The sequence below is a fragment of the Kuraishia capsulata genome, genomic scaffold (assembly GCF_000576695.1).
Source record: "Kuraishia capsulata CBS 1993 genomic scaffold, Kuraishia_capsulata_scaffold_1, whole genome shotgun sequence".
NCBI classification, from domain to species: Eukaryota; Fungi; Ascomycota; class Pichiomycetes; order Pichiales; family Pichiaceae; genus Kuraishia; species Kuraishia capsulata.
In genome coordinates this window covers 2,033,748-2,059,323 of record NW_019172950.1, presented here as the reverse complement: position 1 = coordinate 2,059,323, position 25,576 = coordinate 2,033,748, and the positions used below count along the sequence as shown (strand labels likewise).

The 25,576-nt window shown below is 46.0% G+C and overlaps 11 protein-coding genes across 11 annotated transcripts; 4 read left to right on the top strand and 7 right to left on the bottom strand.

Annotated features, from left to right (window-relative positions):
* Positions 1-14: 14 nt before the first annotated feature.
* KUCA_T00001115001 (uncharacterized protein) lies at positions 15-2,870 on the bottom strand (the record flags this gene model as incomplete). Its single annotated transcript, XM_022605720.1, has 1 exon — positions 15-2,870. The coding sequence occupies one exon, from the start codon at positions 2,868-2,870 to the stop codon at positions 15-17; it is 2,856 nt and encodes a 951-aa protein (XP_022457160.1).
* Positions 2,871-3,128: 258 nt separating this feature from the next.
* KUCA_T00001114001 (uncharacterized protein) lies at positions 3,129-3,893 on the top strand (the record flags this gene model as incomplete). Its single annotated transcript, XM_022605719.1, has 1 exon — positions 3,129-3,893. One exon carries the CDS (start codon positions 3,129-3,131, stop codon positions 3,891-3,893), a length of 765 nt encoding a protein of 254 aa, XP_022457159.1.
* A 435-nt stretch (positions 3,894-4,328) lies between these two features.
* Positions 4,329-5,336, top strand: KUCA_T00001113001 (uncharacterized protein; the record flags this gene model as incomplete). Its single annotated transcript, XM_022605717.1, has 1 exon — positions 4,329-5,336. One exon carries the CDS (start codon positions 4,329-4,331, stop codon positions 5,334-5,336), a length of 1,008 nt encoding a protein of 335 aa, XP_022457158.1.
* Positions 5,337-5,483: 147 nt separating this feature from the next.
* KUCA_T00001112001 (uncharacterized protein) lies at positions 5,484-6,596 on the bottom strand (the record flags this gene model as incomplete). The annotated part of the gene is made up of 1 exon (XM_022605716.1): positions 5,484-6,596. One exon carries the CDS (start codon positions 6,594-6,596, stop codon positions 5,484-5,486), a length of 1,113 nt encoding a protein of 370 aa, XP_022457157.1.
* Positions 6,597-6,805: 209 nt separating this feature from the next.
* On the bottom strand, positions 6,806-10,483 carry KUCA_T00001111001 (uncharacterized protein; the record flags this gene model as incomplete). Its single annotated transcript, XM_022605715.1, has 1 exon — positions 6,806-10,483. The coding sequence occupies one exon, from the start codon at positions 10,481-10,483 to the stop codon at positions 6,806-6,808; it is 3,678 nt and encodes a 1,225-aa protein (XP_022457156.1).
* Positions 10,484-10,939: 456 nt separating this feature from the next.
* On the top strand, positions 10,940-17,524 carry KUCA_T00001110001 (uncharacterized protein; the record flags this gene model as incomplete). The annotated part of the gene is made up of 1 exon (XM_022605714.1): positions 10,940-17,524. One exon carries the CDS (start codon positions 10,940-10,942, stop codon positions 17,522-17,524), a length of 6,585 nt encoding a protein of 2,194 aa, XP_022457155.1.
* Positions 17,525-17,637: 113 nt separating this feature from the next.
* KUCA_T00001109001 (uncharacterized protein) lies at positions 17,638-18,840 on the bottom strand (the record flags this gene model as incomplete). Its single annotated transcript, XM_022605713.1, has 1 exon — positions 17,638-18,840. One exon carries the CDS (start codon positions 18,838-18,840, stop codon positions 17,638-17,640), a length of 1,203 nt encoding a protein of 400 aa, XP_022457154.1.
* A 381-nt stretch (positions 18,841-19,221) lies between these two features.
* KUCA_T00001108001 (uncharacterized protein) lies at positions 19,222-19,905 on the bottom strand (the record flags this gene model as incomplete). Its single annotated transcript, XM_022605712.1, has 1 exon — positions 19,222-19,905. The coding sequence occupies one exon, from the start codon at positions 19,903-19,905 to the stop codon at positions 19,222-19,224; it is 684 nt and encodes a 227-aa protein (XP_022457153.1).
* Positions 19,906-20,468: 563 nt separating this feature from the next.
* KUCA_T00001107001 (uncharacterized protein) lies at positions 20,469-21,974 on the bottom strand (the record flags this gene model as incomplete). The annotated part of the gene is made up of 1 exon (XM_022605711.1): positions 20,469-21,974. One exon carries the CDS (start codon positions 21,972-21,974, stop codon positions 20,469-20,471), a length of 1,506 nt encoding a protein of 501 aa, XP_022457152.1.
* Positions 21,975-22,341: 367 nt separating this feature from the next.
* Positions 22,342-23,721, bottom strand: KUCA_T00001106001 (uncharacterized protein; the record flags this gene model as incomplete). The annotated part of the gene is made up of 1 exon (XM_022605710.1): positions 22,342-23,721. One exon carries the CDS (start codon positions 23,719-23,721, stop codon positions 22,342-22,344), a length of 1,380 nt encoding a protein of 459 aa, XP_022457151.1.
* Positions 23,722-23,927: 206 nt separating this feature from the next.
* On the top strand, positions 23,928-24,629 carry KUCA_T00001105001 (uncharacterized protein; the record flags this gene model as incomplete). Its single annotated transcript, XM_022605709.1, has 1 exon — positions 23,928-24,629. The coding sequence occupies one exon, from the start codon at positions 23,928-23,930 to the stop codon at positions 24,627-24,629; it is 702 nt and encodes a 233-aa protein (XP_022457150.1).
* Positions 24,630-25,576: the final 947 nt, after the last annotated feature.

The window sequence follows — 25,576 nt, the reverse complement described above, 5'->3', positions numbered from 1 at the left end:
ATCAACAATATATATTACATGTATTCAGCTTTGAGCTGCTCTAAAGTTTCCCAGCCGTCAGAGTACTCCCAGGTACTCTTGCCCTTAGACATCAGCGACCTGATGGTAGTCTTGGCCTTATACTTCCAATCCTTGCAGACGAGATCACCCGCGTCGTGTTTTCCGGGTAATTCACCCAATGATTCGTAAGCAGCTGCGAGATCACGACATGCGTCTACAGCCTCATTCCACACCTTCTCGTCTATGGCCAAATCGGGAGAGCTTACGACAGCACGATAAGCCTTTTCGTGGCATGCAAGAGCCTCCCAAGGTCTTTTTCTCCATAACTCCACACGAGCGATCACATTCCAGCATCTTGCTGAGTTATTGATCACTGCTGGCACCGAGACCGTCATGTATTGGATACAGTTTCTCTGGAATGACGTCAAGTGTTCTCCGTCATAGGTGGACTGAACCAAGATTTGAGCTAGTTTCTCCACCACCGGAATATCAATAGATCCTTGGCCTTGTTTATCCCTCTTGATGGTCAACAACTCCTTGGATGCAACCAAAACATCGTTCCATTCACCCAGCTTTGCAGCTACTAACAAGTAGTTCTCCCATATCCTCCAAGAATTGGATCCACGTTCACTTGCCCTGACTGCTTTCTTCAAAGCAACAAGAGCCTCGCTATACTTGTCCAAACGGGTCAGTGAAGTGGCCAAGTTACTCCATGCAAAACCGTTATGTTCATCTATGGTGACGCAACGAGTGAAAGCCTCCGCTGCCAACTGAAAATTCTCAGCCTCCAATCCAAGAACACCATAAAAATACCAATTATCATATGCTAGTGGACTTGCAGTCAAACAGTCGTACATATGGCCAATTGCCTTTGCGTGGTCTCTGCTGAGTCCAGATTCCTTTGGTGGCTGGTAGTAGTATCTTGCCAAAGATCTTTTGGCATTAGCATATTTTCCAATACTCCAACTCTGTTCCCATAATTCAGGATCTTGCCTGATATCACCCAACACAGACAATGCTCTTGCGTCTTTGGGATGGGATTCTAACTGTCTCAGAATAGATTTTTCAGCAGAGTCTTCATCACCAATAGAGGCCTGACACAGCGCAGCTTCGATCCACATGTGAAGATTTTCATATATTTCCAAAGCAGATTTTAGAGAGCCCAGTTCAATCAATTTCTCGGCCAATTGGTGGTCCATCTCCCATTTGGGCATCAAGGGAAGCTGGTGAACATACCTCAGTCTAACAGAATTGGCAAGCATAACGGCATTATTTCCCTGAGGCAAAATCTTTTCGTAAAAATTCTTTTCCTCGTCGGTGAGAGCAAACAGTCTTCCTGTAGTCGAAACTTTCATGCCAAATTCTTCAGTCAAAGAGTACAATTGCAAGACACCTCTTTCCACTGTCTTAGCATGTGAAGTCTCCAACAGCGAACGTATCCACAATGCCCTGGAGAATACAGACCAATTTGTAGATCCAGTAGGCGAGAAAAGGATCCTCTGTACCAAAGCCGTCAATTCTTCCTGGACCAAGGCATCGTTGGCGGGGGTATTTGCCCTGATATGGGCCAGTCTCAACAGCAGTTGAACACTGTCCATATCCGAAAGAGCGGGTTGGCTGTTTGGATCTAGACTCTTCAGAGTCTCGGGAATCAAGGAATTGTTGAAAGCAATGGGCAAAATGTCGTTGGAATTGTCTTTCAAGTCACTTCCCATATCAGATAATGAGAGATCCAGCTTGATTCTCTTGAGTTGACCTGACGATTCAAACATTGGATTACCCAAAACGTCTTCTTCTTCATCACCCACAGATTCGTATACAGGCTTCTCCAGCAAAAGGTCACTTTTCAGCTCAATATCGACAGGACCTTCAGTGGAGGAACCACCATTTAGGCTCAACATGTCTTCGGTACTCTTGGCCAAAACTGTTAATGTAGCAAAAGCCTTGTCTTGAAACTTTGTTCTCTTTGCTTTACACCCAGTCAGTATTAGCTCAAAACCAGAAGCCTTCTTTGCCTTTATCAGCGAATCTACCGTAGTGTTGTCACAATCAGCAGCAATACTGTTCCGGGCCACCTCGAGATGGAAGCTCACTAAGGCTGCCTGGGAAATAGGACTTTGCACAGCAGGACCGATGAGTGTCCTCACCACCTTTGTGTCCAACAAAGCAAGAGACAATGCGCTCAATAGCGGCGAGGATTCGGGTAACAGTGACATCTGGATCTGTAGAGCCCTTGACCTCCACCAGGCAGAAGACGCGCTGACCAGGTCAAGAACTGGAGTTATATTGGCAGAAACGACAGATTCTGTTTCTGAGATGTCTACCTCCTTGAGAACAAGAGATTTTTCAACTTTTTGAAGGATTTCCAGAAGACGTAGCGATAACACCAATAGCACTGGTAACTGTGAAAGCTCATAGCTCTGCTGACCAGAAATCGCGAGCAAAGATAACGACTCATACTCGATGTCTTTGTCAAAAATCAAAAGTCCTATAAACCCCAAAAATTCACTCTTTTCCTCGAAGTTGATTTGTGGACCTGTGAAGTTGTTCTCCACAAAGATTTGTAAGAAGAGCACGGCGAGTTCTAGCACCAGCGTTTTCGTCTGTTCCGAGTCTGCCGACAAAGCGGTGATGATATGATTGCATAGCTGATCCACATAGCCGCTGAAATCCAATTCTTTAGCAACAACTTTTTTTGTAAGACTCAAAACAGCCTCGTTCTGGAAGACCTGGCTACTGAAAGGCTCTTCCTCAAACAGCTGCAGAAACTGGCCCTTCACAAGAAGCGAAGCCAGCCCTGATTCTATACTCGTTGGCTCCAAAGGGCTCAGAGTGACCAATTTCAAGTGCAATTCTCGCAAAATTTCCATTGGTTGTTAATTCGAGTCCGTTCCCACCAATACTGACTTCTTACTTCATGCTCAAAACTTTTTTCAGGTAACTCATCTCCCCCGAAGAATTGGGTCATGTCCCATTTACATGACCATTAGCCGCTCGTTCACAACCGCCAAAGGTAAACAAAGCCTTGTCAGGACGAAATTTCATCTCAGCTGAGTGTTTGGAGTTGCTTTCGTGTCAATTTTGTACAATTATAATCGTGGATTGCTTCGAAACCATTATAAATCGCTATGTCACAGATAGAGGATTCCAACCCATACGCGGCTGCCGCAAAGCGCCAGAGCAGGATACAGAACAGACAGTCGGTGATGATGACCATTGGCGACCAGGAAATGCTGCCAGATGTGCCAATTCAGTCATTCAAGCTACGGGAATATGACAACATTCCCAACTACAAGAATGACCTGAAGGTTGTTGTTGTTGGAGACGGTGGATGTGGAAAGACATCGTTGCTGGTGTCCTACTGTATGAACCGTTTCCCCACGGAGTACGAGCCCACGATTTTTGAAAACTATCGCGCTTACTTTGAGGGTCCCGGTGATGATATCACACAGGTGTTTTTCTGGGATACCGCAGGACAGGAAGAGTATTCGCGACTGAGGCCGCTGTCGTACCAGGGAGCTGATCTGATGGTCATCTGTTTCAGCGTCAACAGCAAGGTTACACTATCAAACGTGGTTCACACCTGGTATCCTGAGATTAAGAATTATTGCGAAAATGTTCCAATAGTATTGGTGGGCTTGAAGAGCGACCTCTACGAACAGATCACGGATCCTGCTACGTTTGTCGAGAGAGGTGCTGCGATCGAGGTCGCCAAAGAGATCGGCGCGCTGGCTTACGCCGAATGTTCGGCCAGAACCATGCACAATGTCCACAATGTTTTCGACATCGCGCTGAGTATTGCAGTTGCAGAGAAGAAAACGCCCGTCGCGGAGCAGGGTCGGGTCAAAGTGCACGTTGCTGCAGCCGAAGCCAGGTGTTGTATTATTATGTGAATCGTGCTGCTGCTGCGATCCAAACGAATGTAATTTCGCGAACAGAACTCCCTAATAGAAAGATACCCCTCCTCTAACCCTGACTCGAAGAAATAATGAGGCCAACAACCAGACCAAGAATTGCCAAATCAGGAAGTGAAGATGATGATGTCACATGCGCCAATGTTGTTTATTGGGCCACGCACTACTCCAACTATAAGGCAGACTTTTCTGCTGACCAGATGTTTTCCTCTGTTGTTGATGTTCAACGTTTACAGACGAAATCTAGACCAGTACGCTTGGATAGTTTTTGCCCTTGACCGCCAATTGTTGGATTTTGATACCTGACCATCATCTCCTCTAACTCTCGTTTTAAAGGTTTTTTTCTTGGAGAAAAGCTCGTGTTTGTGGAATTTTTTCGTGTTGTGTTGGGCTCCTCTCCGCATATTTACCATCATGGGATATCCAATTCCCTCTCTTGAAAAGCCTTTTGGCGTCAAATTGTGGCCTCTTTTTGATGAGGCTGTCACACGTATTTCTTCTGGAAAAGTTGTTCCCAGCGATTTTGAATTCGTTGCCGGCGAAACCTTCATGTCCACGCTTCCTCCAGTCGCGTTCCTCATTGGTTTCTACTACCTCGTCGTCTTCGGAGGAAGGGCCCTGATTCGTCGCTTCCAGTGGCCTGCACTGGTGTTGAACGGATTGTTTCAGATCCACAACTTCTTCCTGACCTCGCTGTCACTCACCCTTCTGGTGCTTCTGATCGACCAGCTGGTCCCAATGATCAGCCAACACGGTCTCTACTTCGCCATCTGCAGCACCTCGGCTTGGACCCAACCCATGATTACTCTCTACTACCTCAACTATTTGACAAAGTTTGTTGAGTTCATTGACACCGTTTTCCTGGTTGTGAAGCAGAAGAAGCTGACTTTCTTGCACACTTACCACCACGGTGCCACGGCCCTTTTGTGCTACACCCAGCTCAATGGTGTCACCTCCATTTCGTGGGTCCCAATCTCTTTGAACCTGGGAGTTCATGTCGTTATGTACTGGTACTACTTCTTGGCTGCCCGTGGAATCAGAGTCTGGTGGAAGGAATGGGTTACTCGTTTCCAGATCATCCAGTTCATTCTGGACCTGGGTTTCGTTTACTTTGCCACTCTCCAGAAGATTATCCACACCTACTACCCTGAACTGCCACACTGTGGTGACTGTGCGGGTACCATGTTGGCGGCTTACTCTGGTTGTGCCATCCTGTCGAGTTACCTCGTGCTATTCATCGCCTTTTACATCGAAGTCTACAAGAAGAAGGGTTCCAAGAAGGCCAAGGTGTTGAAGCGTGTTCCAGGTGGTGTTGCCAACAAGGTGAACGAGTATGTATTGTTGGATTCTGCCCATCTTGCAACGGGCTTCGACTCGAACTCAGGATCGCCTCTTCCTCCAAAGAACCGCCGCAAGGCCTAAGCCCGAAATGATAAGCGATAAATGCATACGAAGGCTTCCACGATAAAGGAACTCACTGGTTATCTGCGCGATTCCTGCCTGAAAAAAGTAACTGTCATATCTTATACCCATCGAACAATCGCCTGATTAATCAATAACGTTCTTTACCTATAACTTCTGTACAAGATCATTGGATCGCCTCTTGGCCTGCTCTATTGCTTTTCTGATCATGTCCCTTGGAATTGGAACTCCCTCAGAGCCACCAGTAATCGTAACCGAGGTCAAAGTCTGACCATTGGTAACCACATGAATCCTTCTATCCACAGTGGTATCTTCAACCTCACCTTCCAGATCTGCCAAAAGAACGTCTTCATTGGCAACATCACCGGAATCCATGTCTATGTCTCCATCTTTGCTGTGTACAGTGACCACTCCAAAAGTGCTGCTCCAACTTATCATACTCTCATCAATAACCAGCTTTGTGGCCTTGGCATTATCACAAACCAACTTGTATTCCTCGGATATAGTAGCTTTCTCACCCCCCTTTGACCTCACCGGCATACGGATATCAAGCTGGTCCTCATCCACATATACCTGTGGCAAAAACGTGTTTCTCAGAGCAGCTACCAACGAACCCCAGCACAGGTCGAACATAGGCCCAGACCTCGAAAACACCTGGATGCTTGCATATAGCACAAACGAGTAACTTTTTTTGGCTTCAAACTGGTCAGGTCCAATAATTGACACTTCACCATTCTCGTCCCTACTCTTGAGACTGAGACTAATTTTGAGATCTTCAGTATTGAGAATTCCAGAGCTGAGAAGAGTGTCATGCAACCTCTGCGAGAGGATCATTTCCTCTTCGGAAGGAGGTCCCGTACGACCACTTTCTATTTGAACAACAGGATAAACTGTTGCATTTTTTCTGGATGAACTCGCTGTCTCTTCATTGCTAATAATTCCGTCTTCCAGTTTCAAGCGGTAATCGTCAATGGCTTCTTGTTCGTCTTCCACTATTCCACCAGTGATCCCACACAAGACTATGGTATCACCACTTTTAACAACAGAAGAGCCCAAAATATTGCCATTCTTGTCTTCTGTCTCGTACTTCCCCAAACCAGTTTTATCAACAGTAACATGTCTGAACTCCTCGAACTTTCTGAGGCAGGGCCTCAGACCGAGGTGTAGATGCTTTTGAAGTGAAACATCCGGCGCCACTCTGGCCAAAACGTCTGGCATGAGCTTCAACGAATTGGCAGCCGTAGCTGTTTCTGAAGTCATTGCAAGCAAACGTGGAAAATAAAAAACAAAGACCTCTTGAAGATCAAGAACAAAGAAGTGCAGACCTAAGGCCTCTCTTCCCAAGATTTAGACCTATGAAAGAAAAATTGTGGAGTGTACCACCCAATTAAGTTGAGCCGCACACCATGCAATGCATAACTTGAAATTATCATTACTGCTTGTTTTATATATGCAATCATGGGTCGGATTCAATTGGAAGGCTCACTCATCTCATCGACAGCTCTCCCATATGTGTCTGGTGCAACAGCGGCGCTGCTGTGAATCGAACAGGCATCATCGTCTGAAAAGGGTGATCCCACAGATTCAGCACCCTCCGAGGCAAGACTGTCCTTATGCCAACCACCTCCACGACTACTAAGTGCAAGTCTGTGGGTTTGATGACGTTTGCGTCTATTTCTGCCCTCGAAAACCTCGTTTGGGGGACTTGATACCCCGCAAGAGCCAGAAACTATGGAAGTACCGGAGTCACCGTTGGTGCTCTCTCTCTCCAGCTCTGTTTCCACATCACTCACGTCTGGAGAGGTATTCCCTGAATCCACATTCGAGCTCAACGGAGCAATAGTCGGAGACTCGCATGAAACATTTCCCTCGCCAGATGCACCTTTATTGTCTGCTTCCTTGGCCCGTTGTTCCTTGACATGTTCAAGTACTTTCCGTACTGACTCACCACCCAGGTTATGATCAGTCCGTTTGCGATAGAACAACAGATAGGCCGACCCCTTGATCGAGTTCTGAGGGTCAGCAGGACTCACACGCGAATCATCAAAATAGTACCATTTCCCATCAACAAAGTTTTTGATGTAGGCGGTGTAATGTCCTCCACCCAGGCCTCCATAATGGTTATCAACGGCAAACAAATCGTACACCAATTCCTGTCCATCTGGATTCACAACGTGCTTCGACATGTCAAGACCTTCTATTGGAAAATCTACCACCGCATCGATTTTGTCGCTAAACCTCCTCTGGTTTTCAAACCTTTTGAGATGGATAGTGAGAATGTCAGGCACCGACCAAATTTCAATCTTCTTTGTAGCTTGACGATGGTCCTTACATCTAGGACAAAACCAAAGATCGTGCTCGCCGAGAACTTCGGGTGTAGAGAAAAGATCCAAACAGTCTTCAAGACTGATATTTGAGCTTAACTTCAAGGCCAACTTCCTTCTGCTCTCTTCGATCTCTTCGTTTGGAATTTCTTCGGGTTTACTCCAAGTTTCAGAGCCGCCTTCACCATCCTCTTCTATTCCCGTGAAGAAAGTGTCAAACAAATCAGGACTCCACTCGCAAACCAATGCCATTTTGTCCACAACCAAAGACCCGTCACCAATTTCCGGTTCCAGCTCACTGGTCATAGAATCAGGATGCATACTTCCAGTGAAATCCGTATCCATCACCAAACTAGCCAGTCCCACCTCAGAGGAGCTCTCAGATTTGGCATCGTCCTCATTCAACCCTGGGTTTGCACCAACGGTGACATCGATATCTTCATCGGACATTGCTTCACCCAGGGTTTCGTCAATTGTCTTCGTCATTTCATCAAGAGGATGATCGTCATCGTCCATGGTGTCTACATCCTCACTCATATCGGAACCCAGGGCATGATATGTGTAAAACTGGCGTTTCTTGCTCCCGAGCTTCTCCAAAAGACCGGGAAGGTCTGAAAAGTTGGCGTTCGTTTTAGGAACCCAAAGAGAGTCGTCTTCATCGTTGGAATCCTCGTTATGTGATTGACCGTACGAGTAGCCTGCTCCATAACCTGATAATCTAGTATTTCCCACTTCTCTGGAAGATTCAAACGTCTTGATTTGGAAAGCATAGTTTCCTGGTATGTCGGGGTTGGCCAATGAAATATCAGATTCTGACTCACTCACATTATCATGTTCAAACCCTTCTCCTGGTGTCTTTTCAAACCGCTTCTTGAGGAGAGGAAAGTCGTCAATATCGTGCTTGGGCTTAGAACGGCTTCTGACCTGTGTGAAATAATTATAAGATGAAAGCTGGTCATAACGTTTCTCGAGCTTCTCTCGTATTGCTCCATATGAGTATCTCTCTTCAGCAGAAAGCGTGATGAAGAAAGGAATCCCGAATGGCTTGGTCATTCTGGAATGTGTTCCACTAACAACCGTGTTGAAGACTGGTACAATTATATCACCTTCCTTGTGCTCTAGCTGGTAGAAGATAATGTCATCTCCGTCCGAAACCAAATCCGAAATTGGCAAGTAGGAGGCATCAGAGTCTTTGGACTCATAGTTTTTGTAAAACTGCCCGTTGAAGAGCTCACAGCCTATAAGATCAGAGGCTTCAATGTTCAGTTTTCGGGCGATATATCTTTTCAGATCCGAGAATGTGGCAGATTTACTGAGCTCAACTTCCAGGACCTTCGGATGGCCTGTATCCAGTAATATTTTCACCTTGTGTGACCACCGTTTGTTGATTGGAAGCGGCAGAGTCAAGTCATTGTATGGGTCGAACGTTATGCTGATCTTACCACACTCGGGGCACACCAGTGTGGATTTGTACATTCCCACAAACAGATCGATGATAATGGAGTTGTTCCTGAGCTTGTGAAGTTCCCAGCACTTCACAGCAAGTTTTGCAATCTCTTCGGGATTGTTTACCAACTCGTCAGAAAGCTCCGGCTTTTCCACGTATGGCTTCTTCAAGATTCTGTTCAAGTCCTCGTGAAGGCCATCCAGAAGGTATGCCAGGAACTCCTGCGAATCCTGTTGGTGATAGTCCGCGAACATGGAGTTGTAGAAGCCTATAGTCATCTTGAAGTCTCTGGGTGCGATGTAGCTCGGCTGGGTTCCCAGTTTGCGGGCATACAAAGTGTGCACTAGAGACCCAAAGGCCATTGCGACCTTTCCATGGTTCCCAAGAGGATTGTCTGCATTGATCTCGTCCTTGAAGAAGTCATGCAAGAAGTAGTAGGTCAACTCCGGCACGTGTACCAGGCATTGCAAAGCCGAGTTCATATAGCATGAGTTGCCCAGATTCGACAGTCCGATGAGTCCATCCGTCATCACCAGTTCTTTAGACGTGGCCGAAGGCCATGGGTGATCCTTTTGCCTGACTTCGATGATGATATGCGAGTTGAAAAGTCCTATTTCCGATAATGTCTTTGTTCTGTCGCTTTTGTTACGGATGAGCAGACTCTTTGACTCAATTTCCTGAAAAATAGACGGCGTTAGGCAGAAGGGGATATCGGTAGCGAAACCCTCCACCAGCCATAGTCTGGTCACTAAGGCCATACCCATGGTCTGAATAGACAACTGGCGCTTGACTCTCTCTTTGATATCCTTCAACTGGGCATTTTTTGGTATCAACAGTGGCTTGGGATGAGCCTGGGCAACCCTGTTGACATAGCTAGCTGGTACCAGGGCATGAAGCACAAACACACTTGGATACTCGTCAATCTGAAACTCGCCAGCCACCCGCACAGATTCCCTTATCACGGGTTCGCTGGAATCATCAAGTCCGTACCATTCGCATAGCTTATTGAAAATGTTTTCTGGTAACGCAATATTTGCAACGTATGCTGGATCCTCGGGAGATTTTAGATGGTATCCTGAAGAATCCAATAAGGACGATGTATCTATCTTACCCAGGATCAACGAAACGTCATCTTCAGGACCAAATTTGCCTTCAGTGAACTTCTCAAACCAACTTTTGGGTATTAGGTAATATTTCAGTCCTTCTTTCAAGTTCTGTTGCGACTCGGTTTTGTTCTGTTGAACTTCGGTCCTTTGCGCCTGGAGACGCTCGTAGGAGCTGAGCCTCTGAGTCTGGTGATCGGATGCTGGCTCCATGGCCTCAGTGCCCGTATGATTTAAAGTGAGCACTTCCGAAGGTGCTATTTCCAGGTACATGAAGCCGAGATTCCCTCTGGACCGGTAATCCTTCAGTTGGCGCTAATCCGGATTCCCGACTCTGTTGAGCACTGGTACTTTTTTTGCCAAACAATTTCCTCAGGGCACGACCTGTCAAACGTGTGGGGAGGGGACTCTGCAAGGGACTTGGTGAGTAATTGTTGAAGACAATTCGGGTTCTAAAGTGAGTATAAAGTGGAATTTTGGTTCTTATCTAATTTTGCCGAAATGTTCATAATTAGGTCTAGTAATTTGGTCTGACCTCATAATTAAGCCGAGATGTGTTCACTATCAAATTCGGTCCATGGACCGGGTATGCGATGTGTAGATAACAAAAAAAAAAGACAGAGGCTTCGCTATCTGGGGTCCGCACCACATGTTAGTTACACTTTGAAGTTGTGTTACTTATGCCAATTTCGCGGGAAAAAGTGCGGGTCAAACCAAAAACTCAGTAGAATGAGTTCTTTGCAGCCAGATTTATGTGTTCTGAATTCTCACGAAATTAGCGCTTTGGACCGGGTCTCCTGGAAGAGTCAGGAGTTCCTAGACAATCCTCTGGCCTCTGTTGTACATACTCTGCTGGCTTGTTTGGATCATGAAGAAAGTGAGACTGTTCACCAAGAGATCGAGAACAATTTGGTCAATTGGGAAGATTTTAGTATTTCTGATCAAGAAACATTGACCCGAAGTCTTTACTCATGCCTGTTAGGAGCAGATGCCTTTCCCCTTGTTAAGCGTGGGTCTGAGCCTATAGTGTGTGCTGTCATGAAAACCGTTACTGGTTGCAATTGCGATCTCGAGCCCGAGTCAGTGAGACTGTTCAAAATTGTTGCTTTGAATCTGTTGCATTTCCTTGCTTCTTCTTCTGTGATTTCCAAGTCGAACTTGTTTTCTGTGGATTCTACGCACTTCCTGTTGAGGTACATGGAAAGCGTGGTGACAGAAACTGTGGACACCGAAGTGCTCAATGCTTACGCCAAAACTTTTGTGTTGTCTTCCCAAGTTGCAATTAGTCCTGCTGATTGCCTGTTGGTGATACGTATGGCATCAGAGAATACCAGCAAAGCCTTCTGGCTTGGTCTGTTGAATGAGCTTACTGCTGTCGATCATAAGACGCCTTCTACGCTGGCGACATCGGTCGGGAAAGCTGTTTTTACGGATGTTCATTTCGAACAACCAGACCTGGGGTACAGTATTCAGTGTTGGCTGCGTGTTTCGCAGGGATTTTCACTTGACTCTACGGGATTTCAGAAACGGCTGGTGACTTTGGGTGATGAAACCTCAAGTATCTCGCTCTGGATAAGAGGGGACAAGTTTTACATCAAAGCTACATATGCTTCTGGAAACTCTGAGGGCGTTACTTTCGAGGGCTTGAATATTGAGAGAGATGTTTTCTATCACGTTGTGATACGTCAAAGCTCGAGGAAAGACTCCAAAGTTACGCTGTTTGTCGATGGTGAACCCATCCAGACGGTGGATCTTCAGTTTCCATTTTCAGAGTCTCATTCAAAGTCTGACCCTCAAAAAGGGCTTCTTTTGCAAGTCTCATTTGGTGGCGACTCGAAAGAAAGCGATACGGTCCTGGAGATTGTAAACATGTTCATCCTAAACGAGCTGGTCTCTCCTGAATGGTGTTTGCTATCCTTCTGTTTGGGCATGATGTATACAGGTAACTACCAGGATAAAAACATAACCAAATATGTGACTTATAAGTCTCTACGACAGTTGGAAATTGGGCTTCAGGAGCTTTATACAGGAAGATCTGGAGGCTGGCTCTCTAGTCTGAAAAAGAAGAGGCCCAAGGAGCTTGGAGAGCTCCAAAGAGCTTTAGGAGAGGATGGGCTGTTCAACATTGATGCTAGGTTCATTGCTTTGAACTTTCATACTCTTCTGCTGGACAAATCTGGAAATGATCTCAATGTCTTCAGTGGAATGTATCTGTGCAAAAACAGCAGACTGGTGTCGTTGAAACAGCCGTCTAATTTGACCATTCCAAAGATCACCATGTCTGAAGGGGTGATGTTTGTTTCAAGGGAACCACTGTTTCCCGTGATTTATGCATTGGGAGGCTCAATAGTGTTTCTCAAGATAATTGAATCATGTTCAACTGCCGACTTGCTGGAGACGGCAGTTGAGATTCTTGCCAGATTTCTCGAGAACGACTGGGCTAGCCTGAAGGAATTTGAGACAAAAAGTGGTTATGACATTCTGAGTACCATACTGAAGACAAAAAAGCATCTAATAACTCTCAGACTGTTAGATGTGATACTCAGTTTTGTGGGGTATGACCACAATTCTCCAATAGATTCGTTGCTTATTAATCCACAGGCATATGGATCATTAATAGCAGATTTTGAGATCTGGAGACCCAAGAATGTTGCAGACTCTGTCTCCAGGGATATCTTCAAGTTCTTGCTCTTTCAGTTCACTGTATTTGGCCAAACTAGCAAATACAGCACCTACAATTTGAGGTTGATGGTCAAGATGAGAATTATCAAGCGTTTTATACAGGCCCTCAAGTATGGTTCATTTACCGAGGATATACTGCCAGTTGTGCACGATTCGCTGCTAGTACTGGTGAAGGTCAATCCAACGCCTGAAGTTTTGCGGTCGCTATCTCTTTATGTGGTTTTTGCATCAAATAAGGAAAGCAACCATAAGAATGCTGAACTGCAGAGGAAGTGTGGTTTGTGCGCTCTTGATGTGCTGGTATCTGTAGCCTGTGATCCTGCCTCTGCTACAATGCCTGTCAATATCAAGCAATTCTATAAAGAGCTGTCACGTTCCGTTACAGTGCGTTGGACTCTGCTTCTTCTATTTGATCGAGATCCTCTGGTAATGAAGCTGGCCATACGTTTGCTCACCCATCTGTTCATCAACTCTACCCCAAAATTATATCCCAAGTTCATTGCTCAGGGTGGAGTGGATATTATCAGTATGTTCACCATGAATGCCTGGAGCGATGATGGAGTGGTTGCCTTGATTTTTGCAGGTGTATTTGGAGTTTTCCAGATCAACGATAAGGACTTGCATCTCAGTAGTTTGGTGGACAGCAAGTTCCTGAAAAATACGAAGGCTAGCTGTTTTCTGCCCGAGTTCTTGCTGGTGATCAACAATATGGTGAAGCAGTCTGTGGAATCTGTTTCTGTGGCCAATATATCCGAGGATTCGAAAGTCTTCCTGGACTTCATAAGCTTCCAAAACGCTTACCTAACGTCTTTGACCGAAACCTTCTCGAATGTTGAGAGTTTTAGGGTGTATCTGGCAGCCAGTCCGATCTTTCTACAGGATACCTTCGACATATGTCTCAGATTCAATGTGCTGGAGCAAGAATTTCCAAATGACGAAATAAAGGGCTGTTCTAGGCGATGGAGGTCTTTCACCATTGACCTTTTCATGTATGAGCTGCTTAGTGGGACCTCGATGAAGAAGTTCTTCACTTCAGATTCATACTACGGTACAGTTTTCACCTTCGTCATCTTCCCCGAGTTTGTGAACGATCTTCAAGCATTTTTTGTGTTTGTTGAGAACTCTATCAACAAAAGCACGGAACCTTTTGAAAATATCTTTCATGTTTTGCAGACGGTTCTTAACGTGATTTCCAACCCCAACGTTGATGTCACCGACTGCATACCCATAGCGGATATTTTTTGCGATGTTGCTGAAAAGTTTGAAAAACATGACAGGCTTACACAAAAATCAATGATTCAGTTGGCCTCCTTAAAAAGCAGACTTGGAGAATACGTTGTTGAAAAGTTTTCAAATGGCCAGAGCGAAGTGCTTAAGGCTTTGCTACAGTCATTGATATTGCATCAAGGTTTATACATGGATAAAGATACAATGAACAACGAGCGCCTTGCTGGCCTGTTGTCCTGCATTGTGCCTGTATCAGACAGTTCGGAGCTGGAGTATCTGGCAATCAACTTTGCGAGAATGTGCTATCTTCATAGACAGTCAGATTTTCCCTCCATATATGGTCTCATTTCTGACAACCCTGAGTCTCAAGAGCAACTCCAGGCATTTTTCGTGGGACTTCTTGAGATGAGCGATGAAGAAGTGACATCAGGTGAGTTGTTTGGAACTACCAAAGAGCTATTCCGAAGTTATGCGGCTTCCAGTAGGCTCAAGACATCTGTGGAGTCACTGCAACAACCCATCAACGAGCTTCTTCGTGAGTTGTTTCAAACCAAGGATCTCATACAGCACAAAACCATCACCGCGAATTTTGAGAAGGAAATGAGTTCTTGGATCAAAACGATTGTTAAGTCAGAAGCTGTGAAGTACAACCGACGTATCCAGGACCAGACAGATGACCTGACATTTTTTGTGTCTGCCTATGAGCTGATCAATGCCGAGGCATGTCGTTTACTTCAAAAGGAACGTAAGATAAAATGGCGAGTGGATCAAACGGAACTGGTTGATAGAATGCGGCTGAGACTGATTCCATACACATACTTGGACTCTACGCAGAAACCTGTTTCTGAAAGAGTTTCTCAGGGATTCTCGGATGGAGTTCCATTGAATGGTGTATCTGACTTATCTGTGGAGGATACTGCGGAGGTTGAATCATTTCATGAAGACTCGGAAGACCTTGAAATGTCTCAAGACGATAAAAAGAGAAAGATCCTGCGAAATCTCTATGTGGGAGATCGTATCCTTGAGCTATGGAATGTGAGTGAAATACTGGGATTGCAGGCAGTTGAGTCGATCTTGATCATGGGAATCTCACACTTATACTTGATTGAGAATTATTTCCATTGCAAAGATGGTGAGATAGTGAGGATTGACGAGGCACCTGCAAACAGTCGAGATCCGTACATGGACCTTATTGCTGGTGGAGGAAATTCTAGCATCAATTCAAATCCCAAGACTCATTCGACCAAATCATGGGAGATTTTCAAGCTTGTCTCCATCTCTAAGAGACAATTTTTACTCCGAGACGTTGCTCTGGAGCTATTCTTCGTCGATGGTACAAGCTTCTTGATTACATGCAAGCAGAAGAACCTGAGGGACGCCATATATTCCCTGCTTTCTTCTAGTGTAACTGCCAAACACTCAGATGAGGATCTTGCACAGGCATTCTCGCTTTCAGCTTCCTCTCTGGCTCCTTCTCCCAGCTCGTCGATTGCAAACCGTTTCGCGAATGTATTTTCGTCTCCAAACTTGTCGAGTTTGGCTATCACCAAGAAGTGGAGACATGGAAAAGTGTCAAACTTCTACTATCTGATGATCATCAACACGTTGGCAGGTAGAACTTTCAACGACCTGACGCAATACCCTATCTTTCCCTGGGTTATTGCGGACTACACTAGCTTGGAACTTGATTTCTCGGATCCAAAGACTTTCAGAGATCTAAGCAAACCTATGGGGGCTCAGACTGAAGACAGAATCAACGTTTTCAAAGAGAGATACTCTGCTCTCAAGGGCCTGGAAGACCCGGGTGCACCGCCTTTCCACTACGGGACTCACTATTCTTCAGCAATGATTGTCACGTCATTCCTGATTAGACTGGAGCCTTTTGTTCAGTCTTATCTGGTATTACAGGGAGGCAAGTTTGACCATGCCGAGAGACTTTTTTACTCTATCAGCAAGGCCTGGGATTCGTGTTCCAAAGAGATAGCGACGGATGTCAGAGAACTCATCCCAGAGTTTTTCTTTCTTCCAGAGTTTCTAGTTAACTCCAACGGATTTGCTTTTGGAAAGCTTCAAAATGGGAAGCAAATCGGTGATGTTGAATTACCACCTTGGGCTCATGGTGACCCCAAGATCTTTATCCAGAAGAACAGAGAGGCCTTGGAGTCTCCATATGTCTCAGAGAATCTCCACAAATGGATAGACCTGGTGTTTGGGATAAAGCAAAGAGGAAAGCCTGCAATTGAAGCTTTGAACGTGTTCCATCATCTAAGCTACCCAGGAGCTATCAATCTGGATAAGATAGCTGATGAGCAGGAAAGAAGGGCCATGGCTGGGATCATCCATAACTTTGGCCAGACCCCGATGCAACTTTTCACGAAGCCCCACGCTGCACGAGACGACACCTCAGTATGTCAGTTAAACATTGGAACCATATTGGATATTCCCATATCGATGAATGACTCCCACTTGAAACATCCGGTTGACCACATAGAATTGGACGAACAGACCGGTGATTGGAAGGGCCGGAGCAAGTTGTTCTCCAGAATTGAAAACATCACACTGAAGGGAATCCAGGGATCGCCATCAATGGCCGTCAATGGCGTTTTATATGACCACATGCACAATAGTGCCGTTTCTTCCATTGCGTTTGTGAGCACCACGTGCTTTTTGACTGGATGTGTGGATGGTACAATTCATGTTTGGAGTCAGTCGTTCAAGAGCTCGCGCGTTTCGACCGTTACCAATGCACGAAAGGAGATCTTCTCTGCCAATGTCACCCGAAATACTGGACTTGAGCTTGTCTGTGTAATGAGAGGGCATATGGCTGCAGTGTTGGAACTCAAAACCGCTCCTGCGCTCAAGACGTGCGTGAGTCTTGATGCTGACGGAAGGGTTTTGGTGTGGGATACTCTTCGTTCCAGTCTACTACAGGAAATCAAGCAAGAAAAGGTAAAACATGTTGCAATTGCAAATGACACAGGTATCATATGTCTCGTTTCTGGGAAAGAAGACATGAGTTGGATATCGTTGTACACTATTAACGGAGACCTGCTTATGTCTGAAGCTGTTAGAGGTGAGGATCAGGACTACATTCATTGCATTGATTTTGCGCAGTCCAATTGGTTCATACCCAACCATGGCTCATCTGTTTATCATGAATACTGGGAGCCCCGGTGCGTGCTGGTGACTGGTTGGAGAAGCACAGTCAATGTGTATAAGGCTCGTTTTGATGGGGAGGGCACGAGTTTGGCGCTAATGAGGAAGTTCCGCCTTCAATTGAGTGACGGGGATGTCACGGCGGTGAGAATGCACTTATCGCTTGAAGTTGACGGAAATGGTGCGAAAAGTGGCAGGGCTGAAGTCATCTGTGGTGACTCAAAGGGCAGGTTGGTGCTGTGGCATTAGCACCTATAGAAGAGCAACATTGAGGTATCTAATTGTTTCGTATGTTCAAGATGTATATATAGGACTTGTGATTGGCGCGACTCTCAGGCAGACTCGGATCTATAGATATAAAGTCAGGAATGACTCCCCCATCTGTCGTAGCAGTATAGACCAACCAGTGTGCACATCAGACCGAGCAGCTCCAAGAATGACAATCTTTGACCAGCAAATAATATACTCATGGCAATCACGAAGATTCTCTTCATCATACTTGCGATCGAATATGTGACCGTTGGGACTGTTCCCAATAGGTTGAACGCTAGCAGAGCCTGCGAGAAATGCGATACTCCGTTGAGAAACAGGCTTGCCCATGGAATACGCAACACCACTGGCGTCCCATCTTCGAGAAGCTTCTGCTCAAAGAAGGTCGGCAGCTCGTATAGCACAAAAATGGGTAGGGTCAAGAGGAACCCAAAAGTTGCACAGTACATTGTGACGGTAATCTTGTCAGCCTTCTCGGGGTCGTTGGGGAGAGTGATATGGGTGTGGGATCTTCTGCGATTGTGCTGCTGGTAGTTATATTGAGCCTCGAGCTCCTTCTCTTCTGTTCGCTTGGTCGAAATCGGTATCGTAGAGTCTTTCTCCTGGGACAGGGCCAAAGAAGCGGGTCCGTTGATAGTGGTAGACGAAACCGGGGTCTGGTAGGTGACCACGTTTTTCGCGTAAATTCCCTGTGTAGCAAATATAAATGTACTCACGCTGGCATAAACAACTCCCTTGAGCTGCTTTGCGGATCCAACTACCAAGGGCGTGTGTGTGGTTTCGGATATCACGATGAACACCACCCCCATCACCAACGGTATCAGCGAAAGATATGTCACCAGCGGAAAATGAACTCCGTAGTAAACTCGATACTCCGCCACAACCAGCAACGGCGAGAGTGCTCGGATACTCGAGACCGTAGCTATCGGCACCAGCGAGGTGGCAGCCAGCGAGAACATCTTCCCAAAGAACTGGAAGAAGCCCATAGGCAAGGTCGTGATGAAGACCGTCTTGGAAACACGCAGTTGCGTCCGGGCTCCTGGAACAGAACCTTTGGGGAAATGGGCAGCCAATTGAGGCTTGCGGGTGAAAACCACGGTCGCTATTGCACACAAACAAGCGTTGGTCAGAAACTGGCATTCACCCACAAAAACGGGGTAGTTGAAATCAGTCAGTATTCGCTTGGTAGACTGCGACGTCAGAGACGAGACCGAGTACCAAGCCACACACAGCGCAAAAACCTTGACGGATATCGGTGGTAACACATATTTGATCTGCTCGGGTATCACAGGCATTGTTGTTACAACGGCTGTATGGTTGAAGGTATTGAACGTGTAGCAAAGGGGAATTCCACAAAAGACCTGCTAAGTCTGTTAAATTGCTCAAAATGCTTCCGATCCCAATTATTTTTGCCTTGCGATCTCCGTCGCTCAATAACACCGCTGGAATGTGCTACTAAAAAGGTATGGTCAGAGACTAAAGAGTGTTGTTTGCGTAACAAGGCTCTTTGGCACCGGTTACCTGATATGGCACACACACGAGATTCCACACCCACAATTGGGCCTGCAACCAGGCCTGGCAATTTGCTTGGCTTACACACCAAATTAAAGGGGATTTTCATTATTACTTGTTATGCTTGCTATTGATGGGATAATATACAGGAATTTTTGAATTTTTCACTTCCTCCGTCTGCCGGCAGCACTGGCCCTTGCAGTAGTCTGCTTGATCACCTCGATGGGAGGCTGGGTGGGGGCCTGAATTGGCTCGGGTCGCGGAGTTTCCGCCTCAGACGTCTCGTCATCGGCAAACAAGTCGGGTCTGTAATAAAGAAGAAGCTGAGGGACAACTCCCAGCAATAACGCAACCACAAGTCCGACAGTGGCGCCCTTGTGGTTCTTCATGAATTTCACTGGAACTGTGTCACTGATGCCTTTGTTCTTCACCTCTATGTAGTTTCGTATTCTGACCAATCTGGCAGGTATTCTGAGTGGATGGTCCACAGCTGGTGCGAGCGCATCAATGATCAGACCGGGTTCAAGGTCATGGATCTGGACTGTTTGTTCAGCATCAACTTCCACCAGCAGCTTGGAGAATTTCGCAAGCGCGAAATCCAGCGATCCTATGCTCAAGAAATACTTGCCTGTCTCAACGTTCGGGATTTCAAATGTTCCATCAGCACGGAAATGGTAAAATCTTTCGGATGGTCCATCTTCCAACAAACCGTCCTTCAGCCCGACAAGCCTGAGGTTACTTCTTGCAGGATCCAATACCAGTCCACTGGGGAGCTCGAGGGATCCCTCAATGGCTGCACACAATGCCACCGCACACGCAAAAACCTGCAACAAAACTGATCTCAGCATGATCCGTAGTGTTGGATCAATCGAACAGTATAATGCTCGACAGACCGGACTTCGTGATATACCACTGTAGTGCTATACCCAAGATTGCTACTGACACGTGCACTGCCATCTGCGTGCAAAACTTCTCGCCGGTCTCTTCTGCTCCTTCCTCTCGGTCTGGATTTTCTTTCTTTGTACTAAGGTCTCGTATTATTGTAGGGTGTGCAATGACGCTTTCAGGTTGCCATCCTCTACAACGGGCCCGAGAGAAGATCAATTATTTTGATGGTGTTCCCAGCTGGAGTGGACGTGTGGTCCGTCAATCGAGTCTTACGCTATTGTCTCGGACGGGTATGCCAATGGCGTCTTCTCCTTACCAGGGGCCAAACATTTTTTTCGTAAACTTACAAGCTTATTAGAACAGGAATATGTAGGGGATATAACATTTTGGGAATGCGTTTTGTTGAATGTTCAGAGGCAACCGTCGGTGTGACTGCTTTATGCATCAGCTGGAAGAGCATCAGCCGGAGACCGGACGCTCAGTTTTCAAAGACCAGGCACAGAAATTTGACACGATGTTGTGCTCAGAATCCCATGTTTCTTGTGTAAGCCATAGGCCCGATATTTGGATGTGGAACCTCTTTGAAGGTCTTGAAGTCCAAATCATACTCTCCATCGGAGTTGGTCTTCAGATTGATTACAGCTCCTAGATTGTGCTGAGAATCACAGTAATTTGGTGCGCTGAACACGGTGATCAGCTTTCCGTTGTGTTCCAGCTCATAGCCTCCCATTCGAACCTCGTGCGATCTGATGATTGCTTTCAGATCATTTTGTTCACAGAACTTGGCAGTGACATCTGGGCCGAATTGCATTCCAATTCCACGCTTGGAGGCAGACCGTCCTTCTTCTGGTTGAGGGTCAGTCCACAAAAGCTCCATCTCAATTCCCTGTTTGGGAGGCTGTTTGTTCTTGAGCCTGTCAATTTTGCGGATATCGTCCACCTTGATGTTGTCATCGCTGAAAAGACCACCATGCATAACGAGATACTCCTGGCCAATCAAAGTGGCATACGGAAGAGCGTTGAAACTCTCGGAAAAACACAGGAATAACTTGTGGCTGTACTTGGCCTTGCATTCGTCTGCAAATCCATACACCTGGTTCATGTCGTTAGTCTCGTGATTTCCTCTGTTCATGTAGAAATTCTGGGGATACAAGATCTTGAAACAGTAGAACAGAAGAGCAACTTCACACGACCAACTGCCTCTATCGACAAAATCTCCGTTGAAGAGATAAGTGTGATTAGGACCAGTGTCTCCAAAAGTGCTAAAGATATTCAAGACATCGTAGAACTGTCCATGAGTGTCTCCACATATGGTGATGGTTTCGCATCCTTCCAGCTGGAGTTCACCAGAAGCAGCAGTCTTTGATCTCTTGAGACCAATCTCCACCAATGACTTCTCCTGCTTGAATATTTGATTGGCAACACACACAATGGCAAATGCGTGTTTCTTGGGTATTTTCCCACCTTCTTTGAACAATTCCACCATTTCGCCGACGTACTTCAGATCGAGATCTGTAGACACAGCCTTGGTGGCCTTGTCCACCTGTATCTGCAATTCGGGGCCCTTGTAGCCAGCTTCTATGATCATTGAGTCGAAATCAAGTTCAGCTATAGGTGATTGTTTTTCGTTAACGGCAATGGCATTTTCGAACGCGATCGTCTTTAAAACTTTGGTCAAGTCTTGGTGAAGCTTGAGACAGCTGGGGTCTTTTGGGGCTCTAGCCAACACCTTCTTCACATCAGCCAGAGACTTCTTATATTCCAAAATTGCACTCTCTGCAACAGCTCGACGATAGTATGCCTTCAAATAAGCTGGATCTATCTCGATGGCCTTGGTGGCATCAGCTATGGCCAGTCCGTAGTTCTCGGACTTTATGTGGGCCTGGGCTCGGTTGGAGTAATAGATAGCACTTTGCACCAGCGCTATGGCCTCAGTATAGTACTTGATAGCATCATCATATCTGTTATTTTTGAGTTCGAGATTTCCTTTGTCTTTAAGCTCGTTGGCAACAGCTGTGTTGTCGCTCATGTTCGCCGTAAGAAAAATTATTCAATGGAAACAAGAGACAGATGGATGGATACGCACAGCAGCACGTGTTAAGGAACTCCTGGGAACTGTGTGCAACGATTTAAAAGCAAGGTGAATATTGTAACTAAATAATCAAGTCTCTGAGGAGTAGCAGCCTTCCACTCCGGGGAAACCTTTGACTGACAACGAATTATTCTCTGCCTCGAAGGGCGTTCACCACTCCAACTTTTGCCCAATTGGGGTGCGCGGCGTGTGATGTACAGGCGGCTACTCTGGGCGCTGCCAGTGTGTGAACTTTGGGCGGTTAATCTACACGCTGGAAAAAAGCCGTTCTTTATATTTGACTTATGCATTTTTCTTCTCCTTCTCAACTGACCCTGATCACGTAATCATCGCCACTCTGGGTAACATACCTGACCCAAGGATAGGCCTGGTAGTTCAACTTGGACTCGTTGATTCGAAGATAGCGCACTTGGAGTCCCGAAGTGGTGTAGTATGGGATCTGGAAATTGAGCTTGAGGGGTCTCTTTCTGAAGCTCTCCAATTGATATTCGTCACCGCTGTGGACTGAAGGCAGTTGGAGCTCGGCTATCATGGAATACTCCTTACCACCGTTGATCGACTTGAACTTCCAGCACAGACACGATTTGTCGGGCAGATATTTGACGGAACCCTTTGTGCGGCCAAATTTTGGTGACGAGATGTCATCTGGACAAGGAATGTAAATTTCAAGGTTATTGCAGACTAACTTTGGCTTGAAGTTGGTCCTCACCTTAAGTAAAATTTCCAGCCTTGTGTTGGAATGGTTCTGCATCTTGTAGTCCACCACAAACAATTGGTTGATGGACGGAGACAGAATTCGGTATGTCATTAGGTCAAACTCTCCATCTGGAGGAACAAACGTGATGATCTTCTCGTTTTCGAACTTCGACAGCCTCACGCACTGGTGAAACTTGACGTCTTCCAGTTCGTTCGTCACCGCGCGGTCTGAAGCAACACCGGCACCAGACTCTGCCAACCTGGCTCCACTATTCAGGAACTTTTCATTTAGCCCCAGCCGCAGATCAGGCATACCAGATAGATTGCTCTTGACATTGATTCTGCCCAGAATTTCCGAACTCAGCGTCTGGCCCTTGGCGTTGATCGTCATGTTGATCGACTCTATAACATCCAAGAAAGCCTCATTCTTCTTGTATACAATGCCCTCGGATCTCCAGCTGATAGATTTGGTCAATGTGGAAGGCGGCAACTTTGGCGCAGCTTGTTGCCCTGTAGAAGAGGCGCGGATCTGGCCCAAAGCTTCCTCCAAGGTGTATGATTTTTGCGTGATATATTCCTTCAAAATCTTCGGGTCTGTAATCTGGGGAAGTCCAAAATCCATCATCTCATCCAAGAGCTCGTACATTATCACGAAATTGTCGCGGATCGCCTCCTCCTGAAGAGACTTGAAATAGTTGATCAGCACCTTGACGAGGTTGTTCAGGAAGATCATTATGGCAAACACATTGGTGTTCTCCCTAGTCATCGCCAGGATGTAGAGATCCTTGTGTACCACGTAGATATAATTGATGCCGTTGTCGTACAGAACAGGCGGCAACGAAGTCTCATCTGAGCCGAGCCCAGTGTTGGTGTGGTCTACCAGCAAGACGGGGAACTTCTCTAGTGCACCATTGGGTATATCGCCCTTATAGTCTCGCGACAGCAGAGCCTTGCCCTTCAAATCCAGAAAATGAATGGACGAGGCCATGATTGATACAAGCAAGTGGTCAATTTGAAGGAGGGAAGGTTGGTTGGCTTGTTGCGTTGTAAGTTGTCACCGTTACTGATTCCAGTACACGTCGTACAAGTGTCTGTCACAAAGAGCCGGGTGAGCTATAAACGGTTGGTACACCTCTTTACTTAGTTCTTTTCAATGTGCCAACTTCAACGTTACGTTCCAATGATCTCCAGGCAATGTCTGACGAGAAGATTCTGTGGGATGCGATTGCAAAGTTTAGTCCGCGGGTGACGTCTGTTGATGATGTGGAAGCCAAGATTAGGACTCAGCTGGAAGCCAACCCTGGACTGGGATCTCTGTTAGCGCAGACGATTAGAAGAGAGAAGGAGTGCAACAAGCTTATTGGCAAGTGTCTGTATGAAATGTGCACAGGTCGGTTTCGGGGTGCTAGTGAGCTGGAGGCCATATGTGGTGATAAGGCCCAAAGCGTGGACCCGTGTCGGATTACTGATCGATATGAGGCTTTGGAGTATGTGGTTCAGACACTGTTCAAAGACCGCAAGACAAAAAAATCTTTATACGCTCTTCACCAGAAGAATCGTGCCCTCGTTGAGGACCTGACGCGTAGGCGAATTGTGACGCTGGAGACACTACAAAATGTTATTGAGAGGGACTGGATGGCGAAGCATGGGGTTGATGGTCCTACCAAGGCTGAAGAAGTGAGCGCTCTGGTAGCAAAAGCTTTTGAGGATCAAGAGTACGATTCCAAGTACCATGCTGAACTCTTAAAGTTCCAAAAGGACGGTTTTGATCGCTTGAGGGAGCTGAAGGTGCCGTTTTTTTGCACTAGTCCAGACTGTGAAACTGCAGCACTGGATGAAAATCGCAAATTTTTGACTCAGATGATGGGTGGGATTATGGACGGCATCAAATACTAAACTTGTACACTAAATAAAATTGAATCAACGGGATTATGAAGAATTGTCTGTGTTCTTGGAGACACCAAAGGGAGTGAAACCCGGTGAGATGTACTATGATGCACAGTGGTTGCTTTGGGAAGGTCGAAGTCAGTGGGAGTGTCTCCAAGAGTAAAATCAAAACGATATACAAGGAGGAGAATGTTTGAACATAAGTATTCCTGCTCACCCCGCGAACGAACCCCGAGCCCATCCGTTGTGCAGAAGAGCAGTTAGTATGGAAGAATTTTTTCAAGCTTCCAGAGATAAGTAATATCGGGCGTGTATTGGCTAAAACAAAATTACGTGTTCCACACAAATCTTAGTTGAGAAGGTACGCTCATCATATCACGTGATATTTCCAGTATCGGGGTTGCCTACGGGGCGGAATATGGCTGTCAAACGAGTCACACACAATCCGTCGGGCCTCGGCCAGGTATACCGCCGAAAGAGCGTTTCTCTGAATTGGAAATAAATTAATAGTAAATTTGCATTGACGTTGTTCGTACCCCTGTTTTTCAGCTTTTCAACCCATACCACTTGCGGGGGGCCTCGGGACCATGCATCAATAAGGGTCTCTCATCATCTTTAATAAAGCCCATTGTACATGTCGCGCCGTGGTGAATATTTGTCTGGCTCCCTCCCTAACGGCACAAACATTGTTGTCAGTGAACGATAAATGAAAGGTAGCCGGTCAATACTAAGATATCTATATTTATAATTGCTTAACCTCCAGGATATGCTTTGAACTGACCCGAAAGTCCCGAGGCTCCGCACGCTTAAGTAAATAAATATAGTGTATAAACCGATGTCACATCAGTTTTTTACTTTGAACGCCCTTTTGAAGGCAAAAAAAAAATCAAAAAAAATTTGGATTTATACAATTACCTTCTCTTAAAGAAAACTCTGACACTTGTTACAATACACGG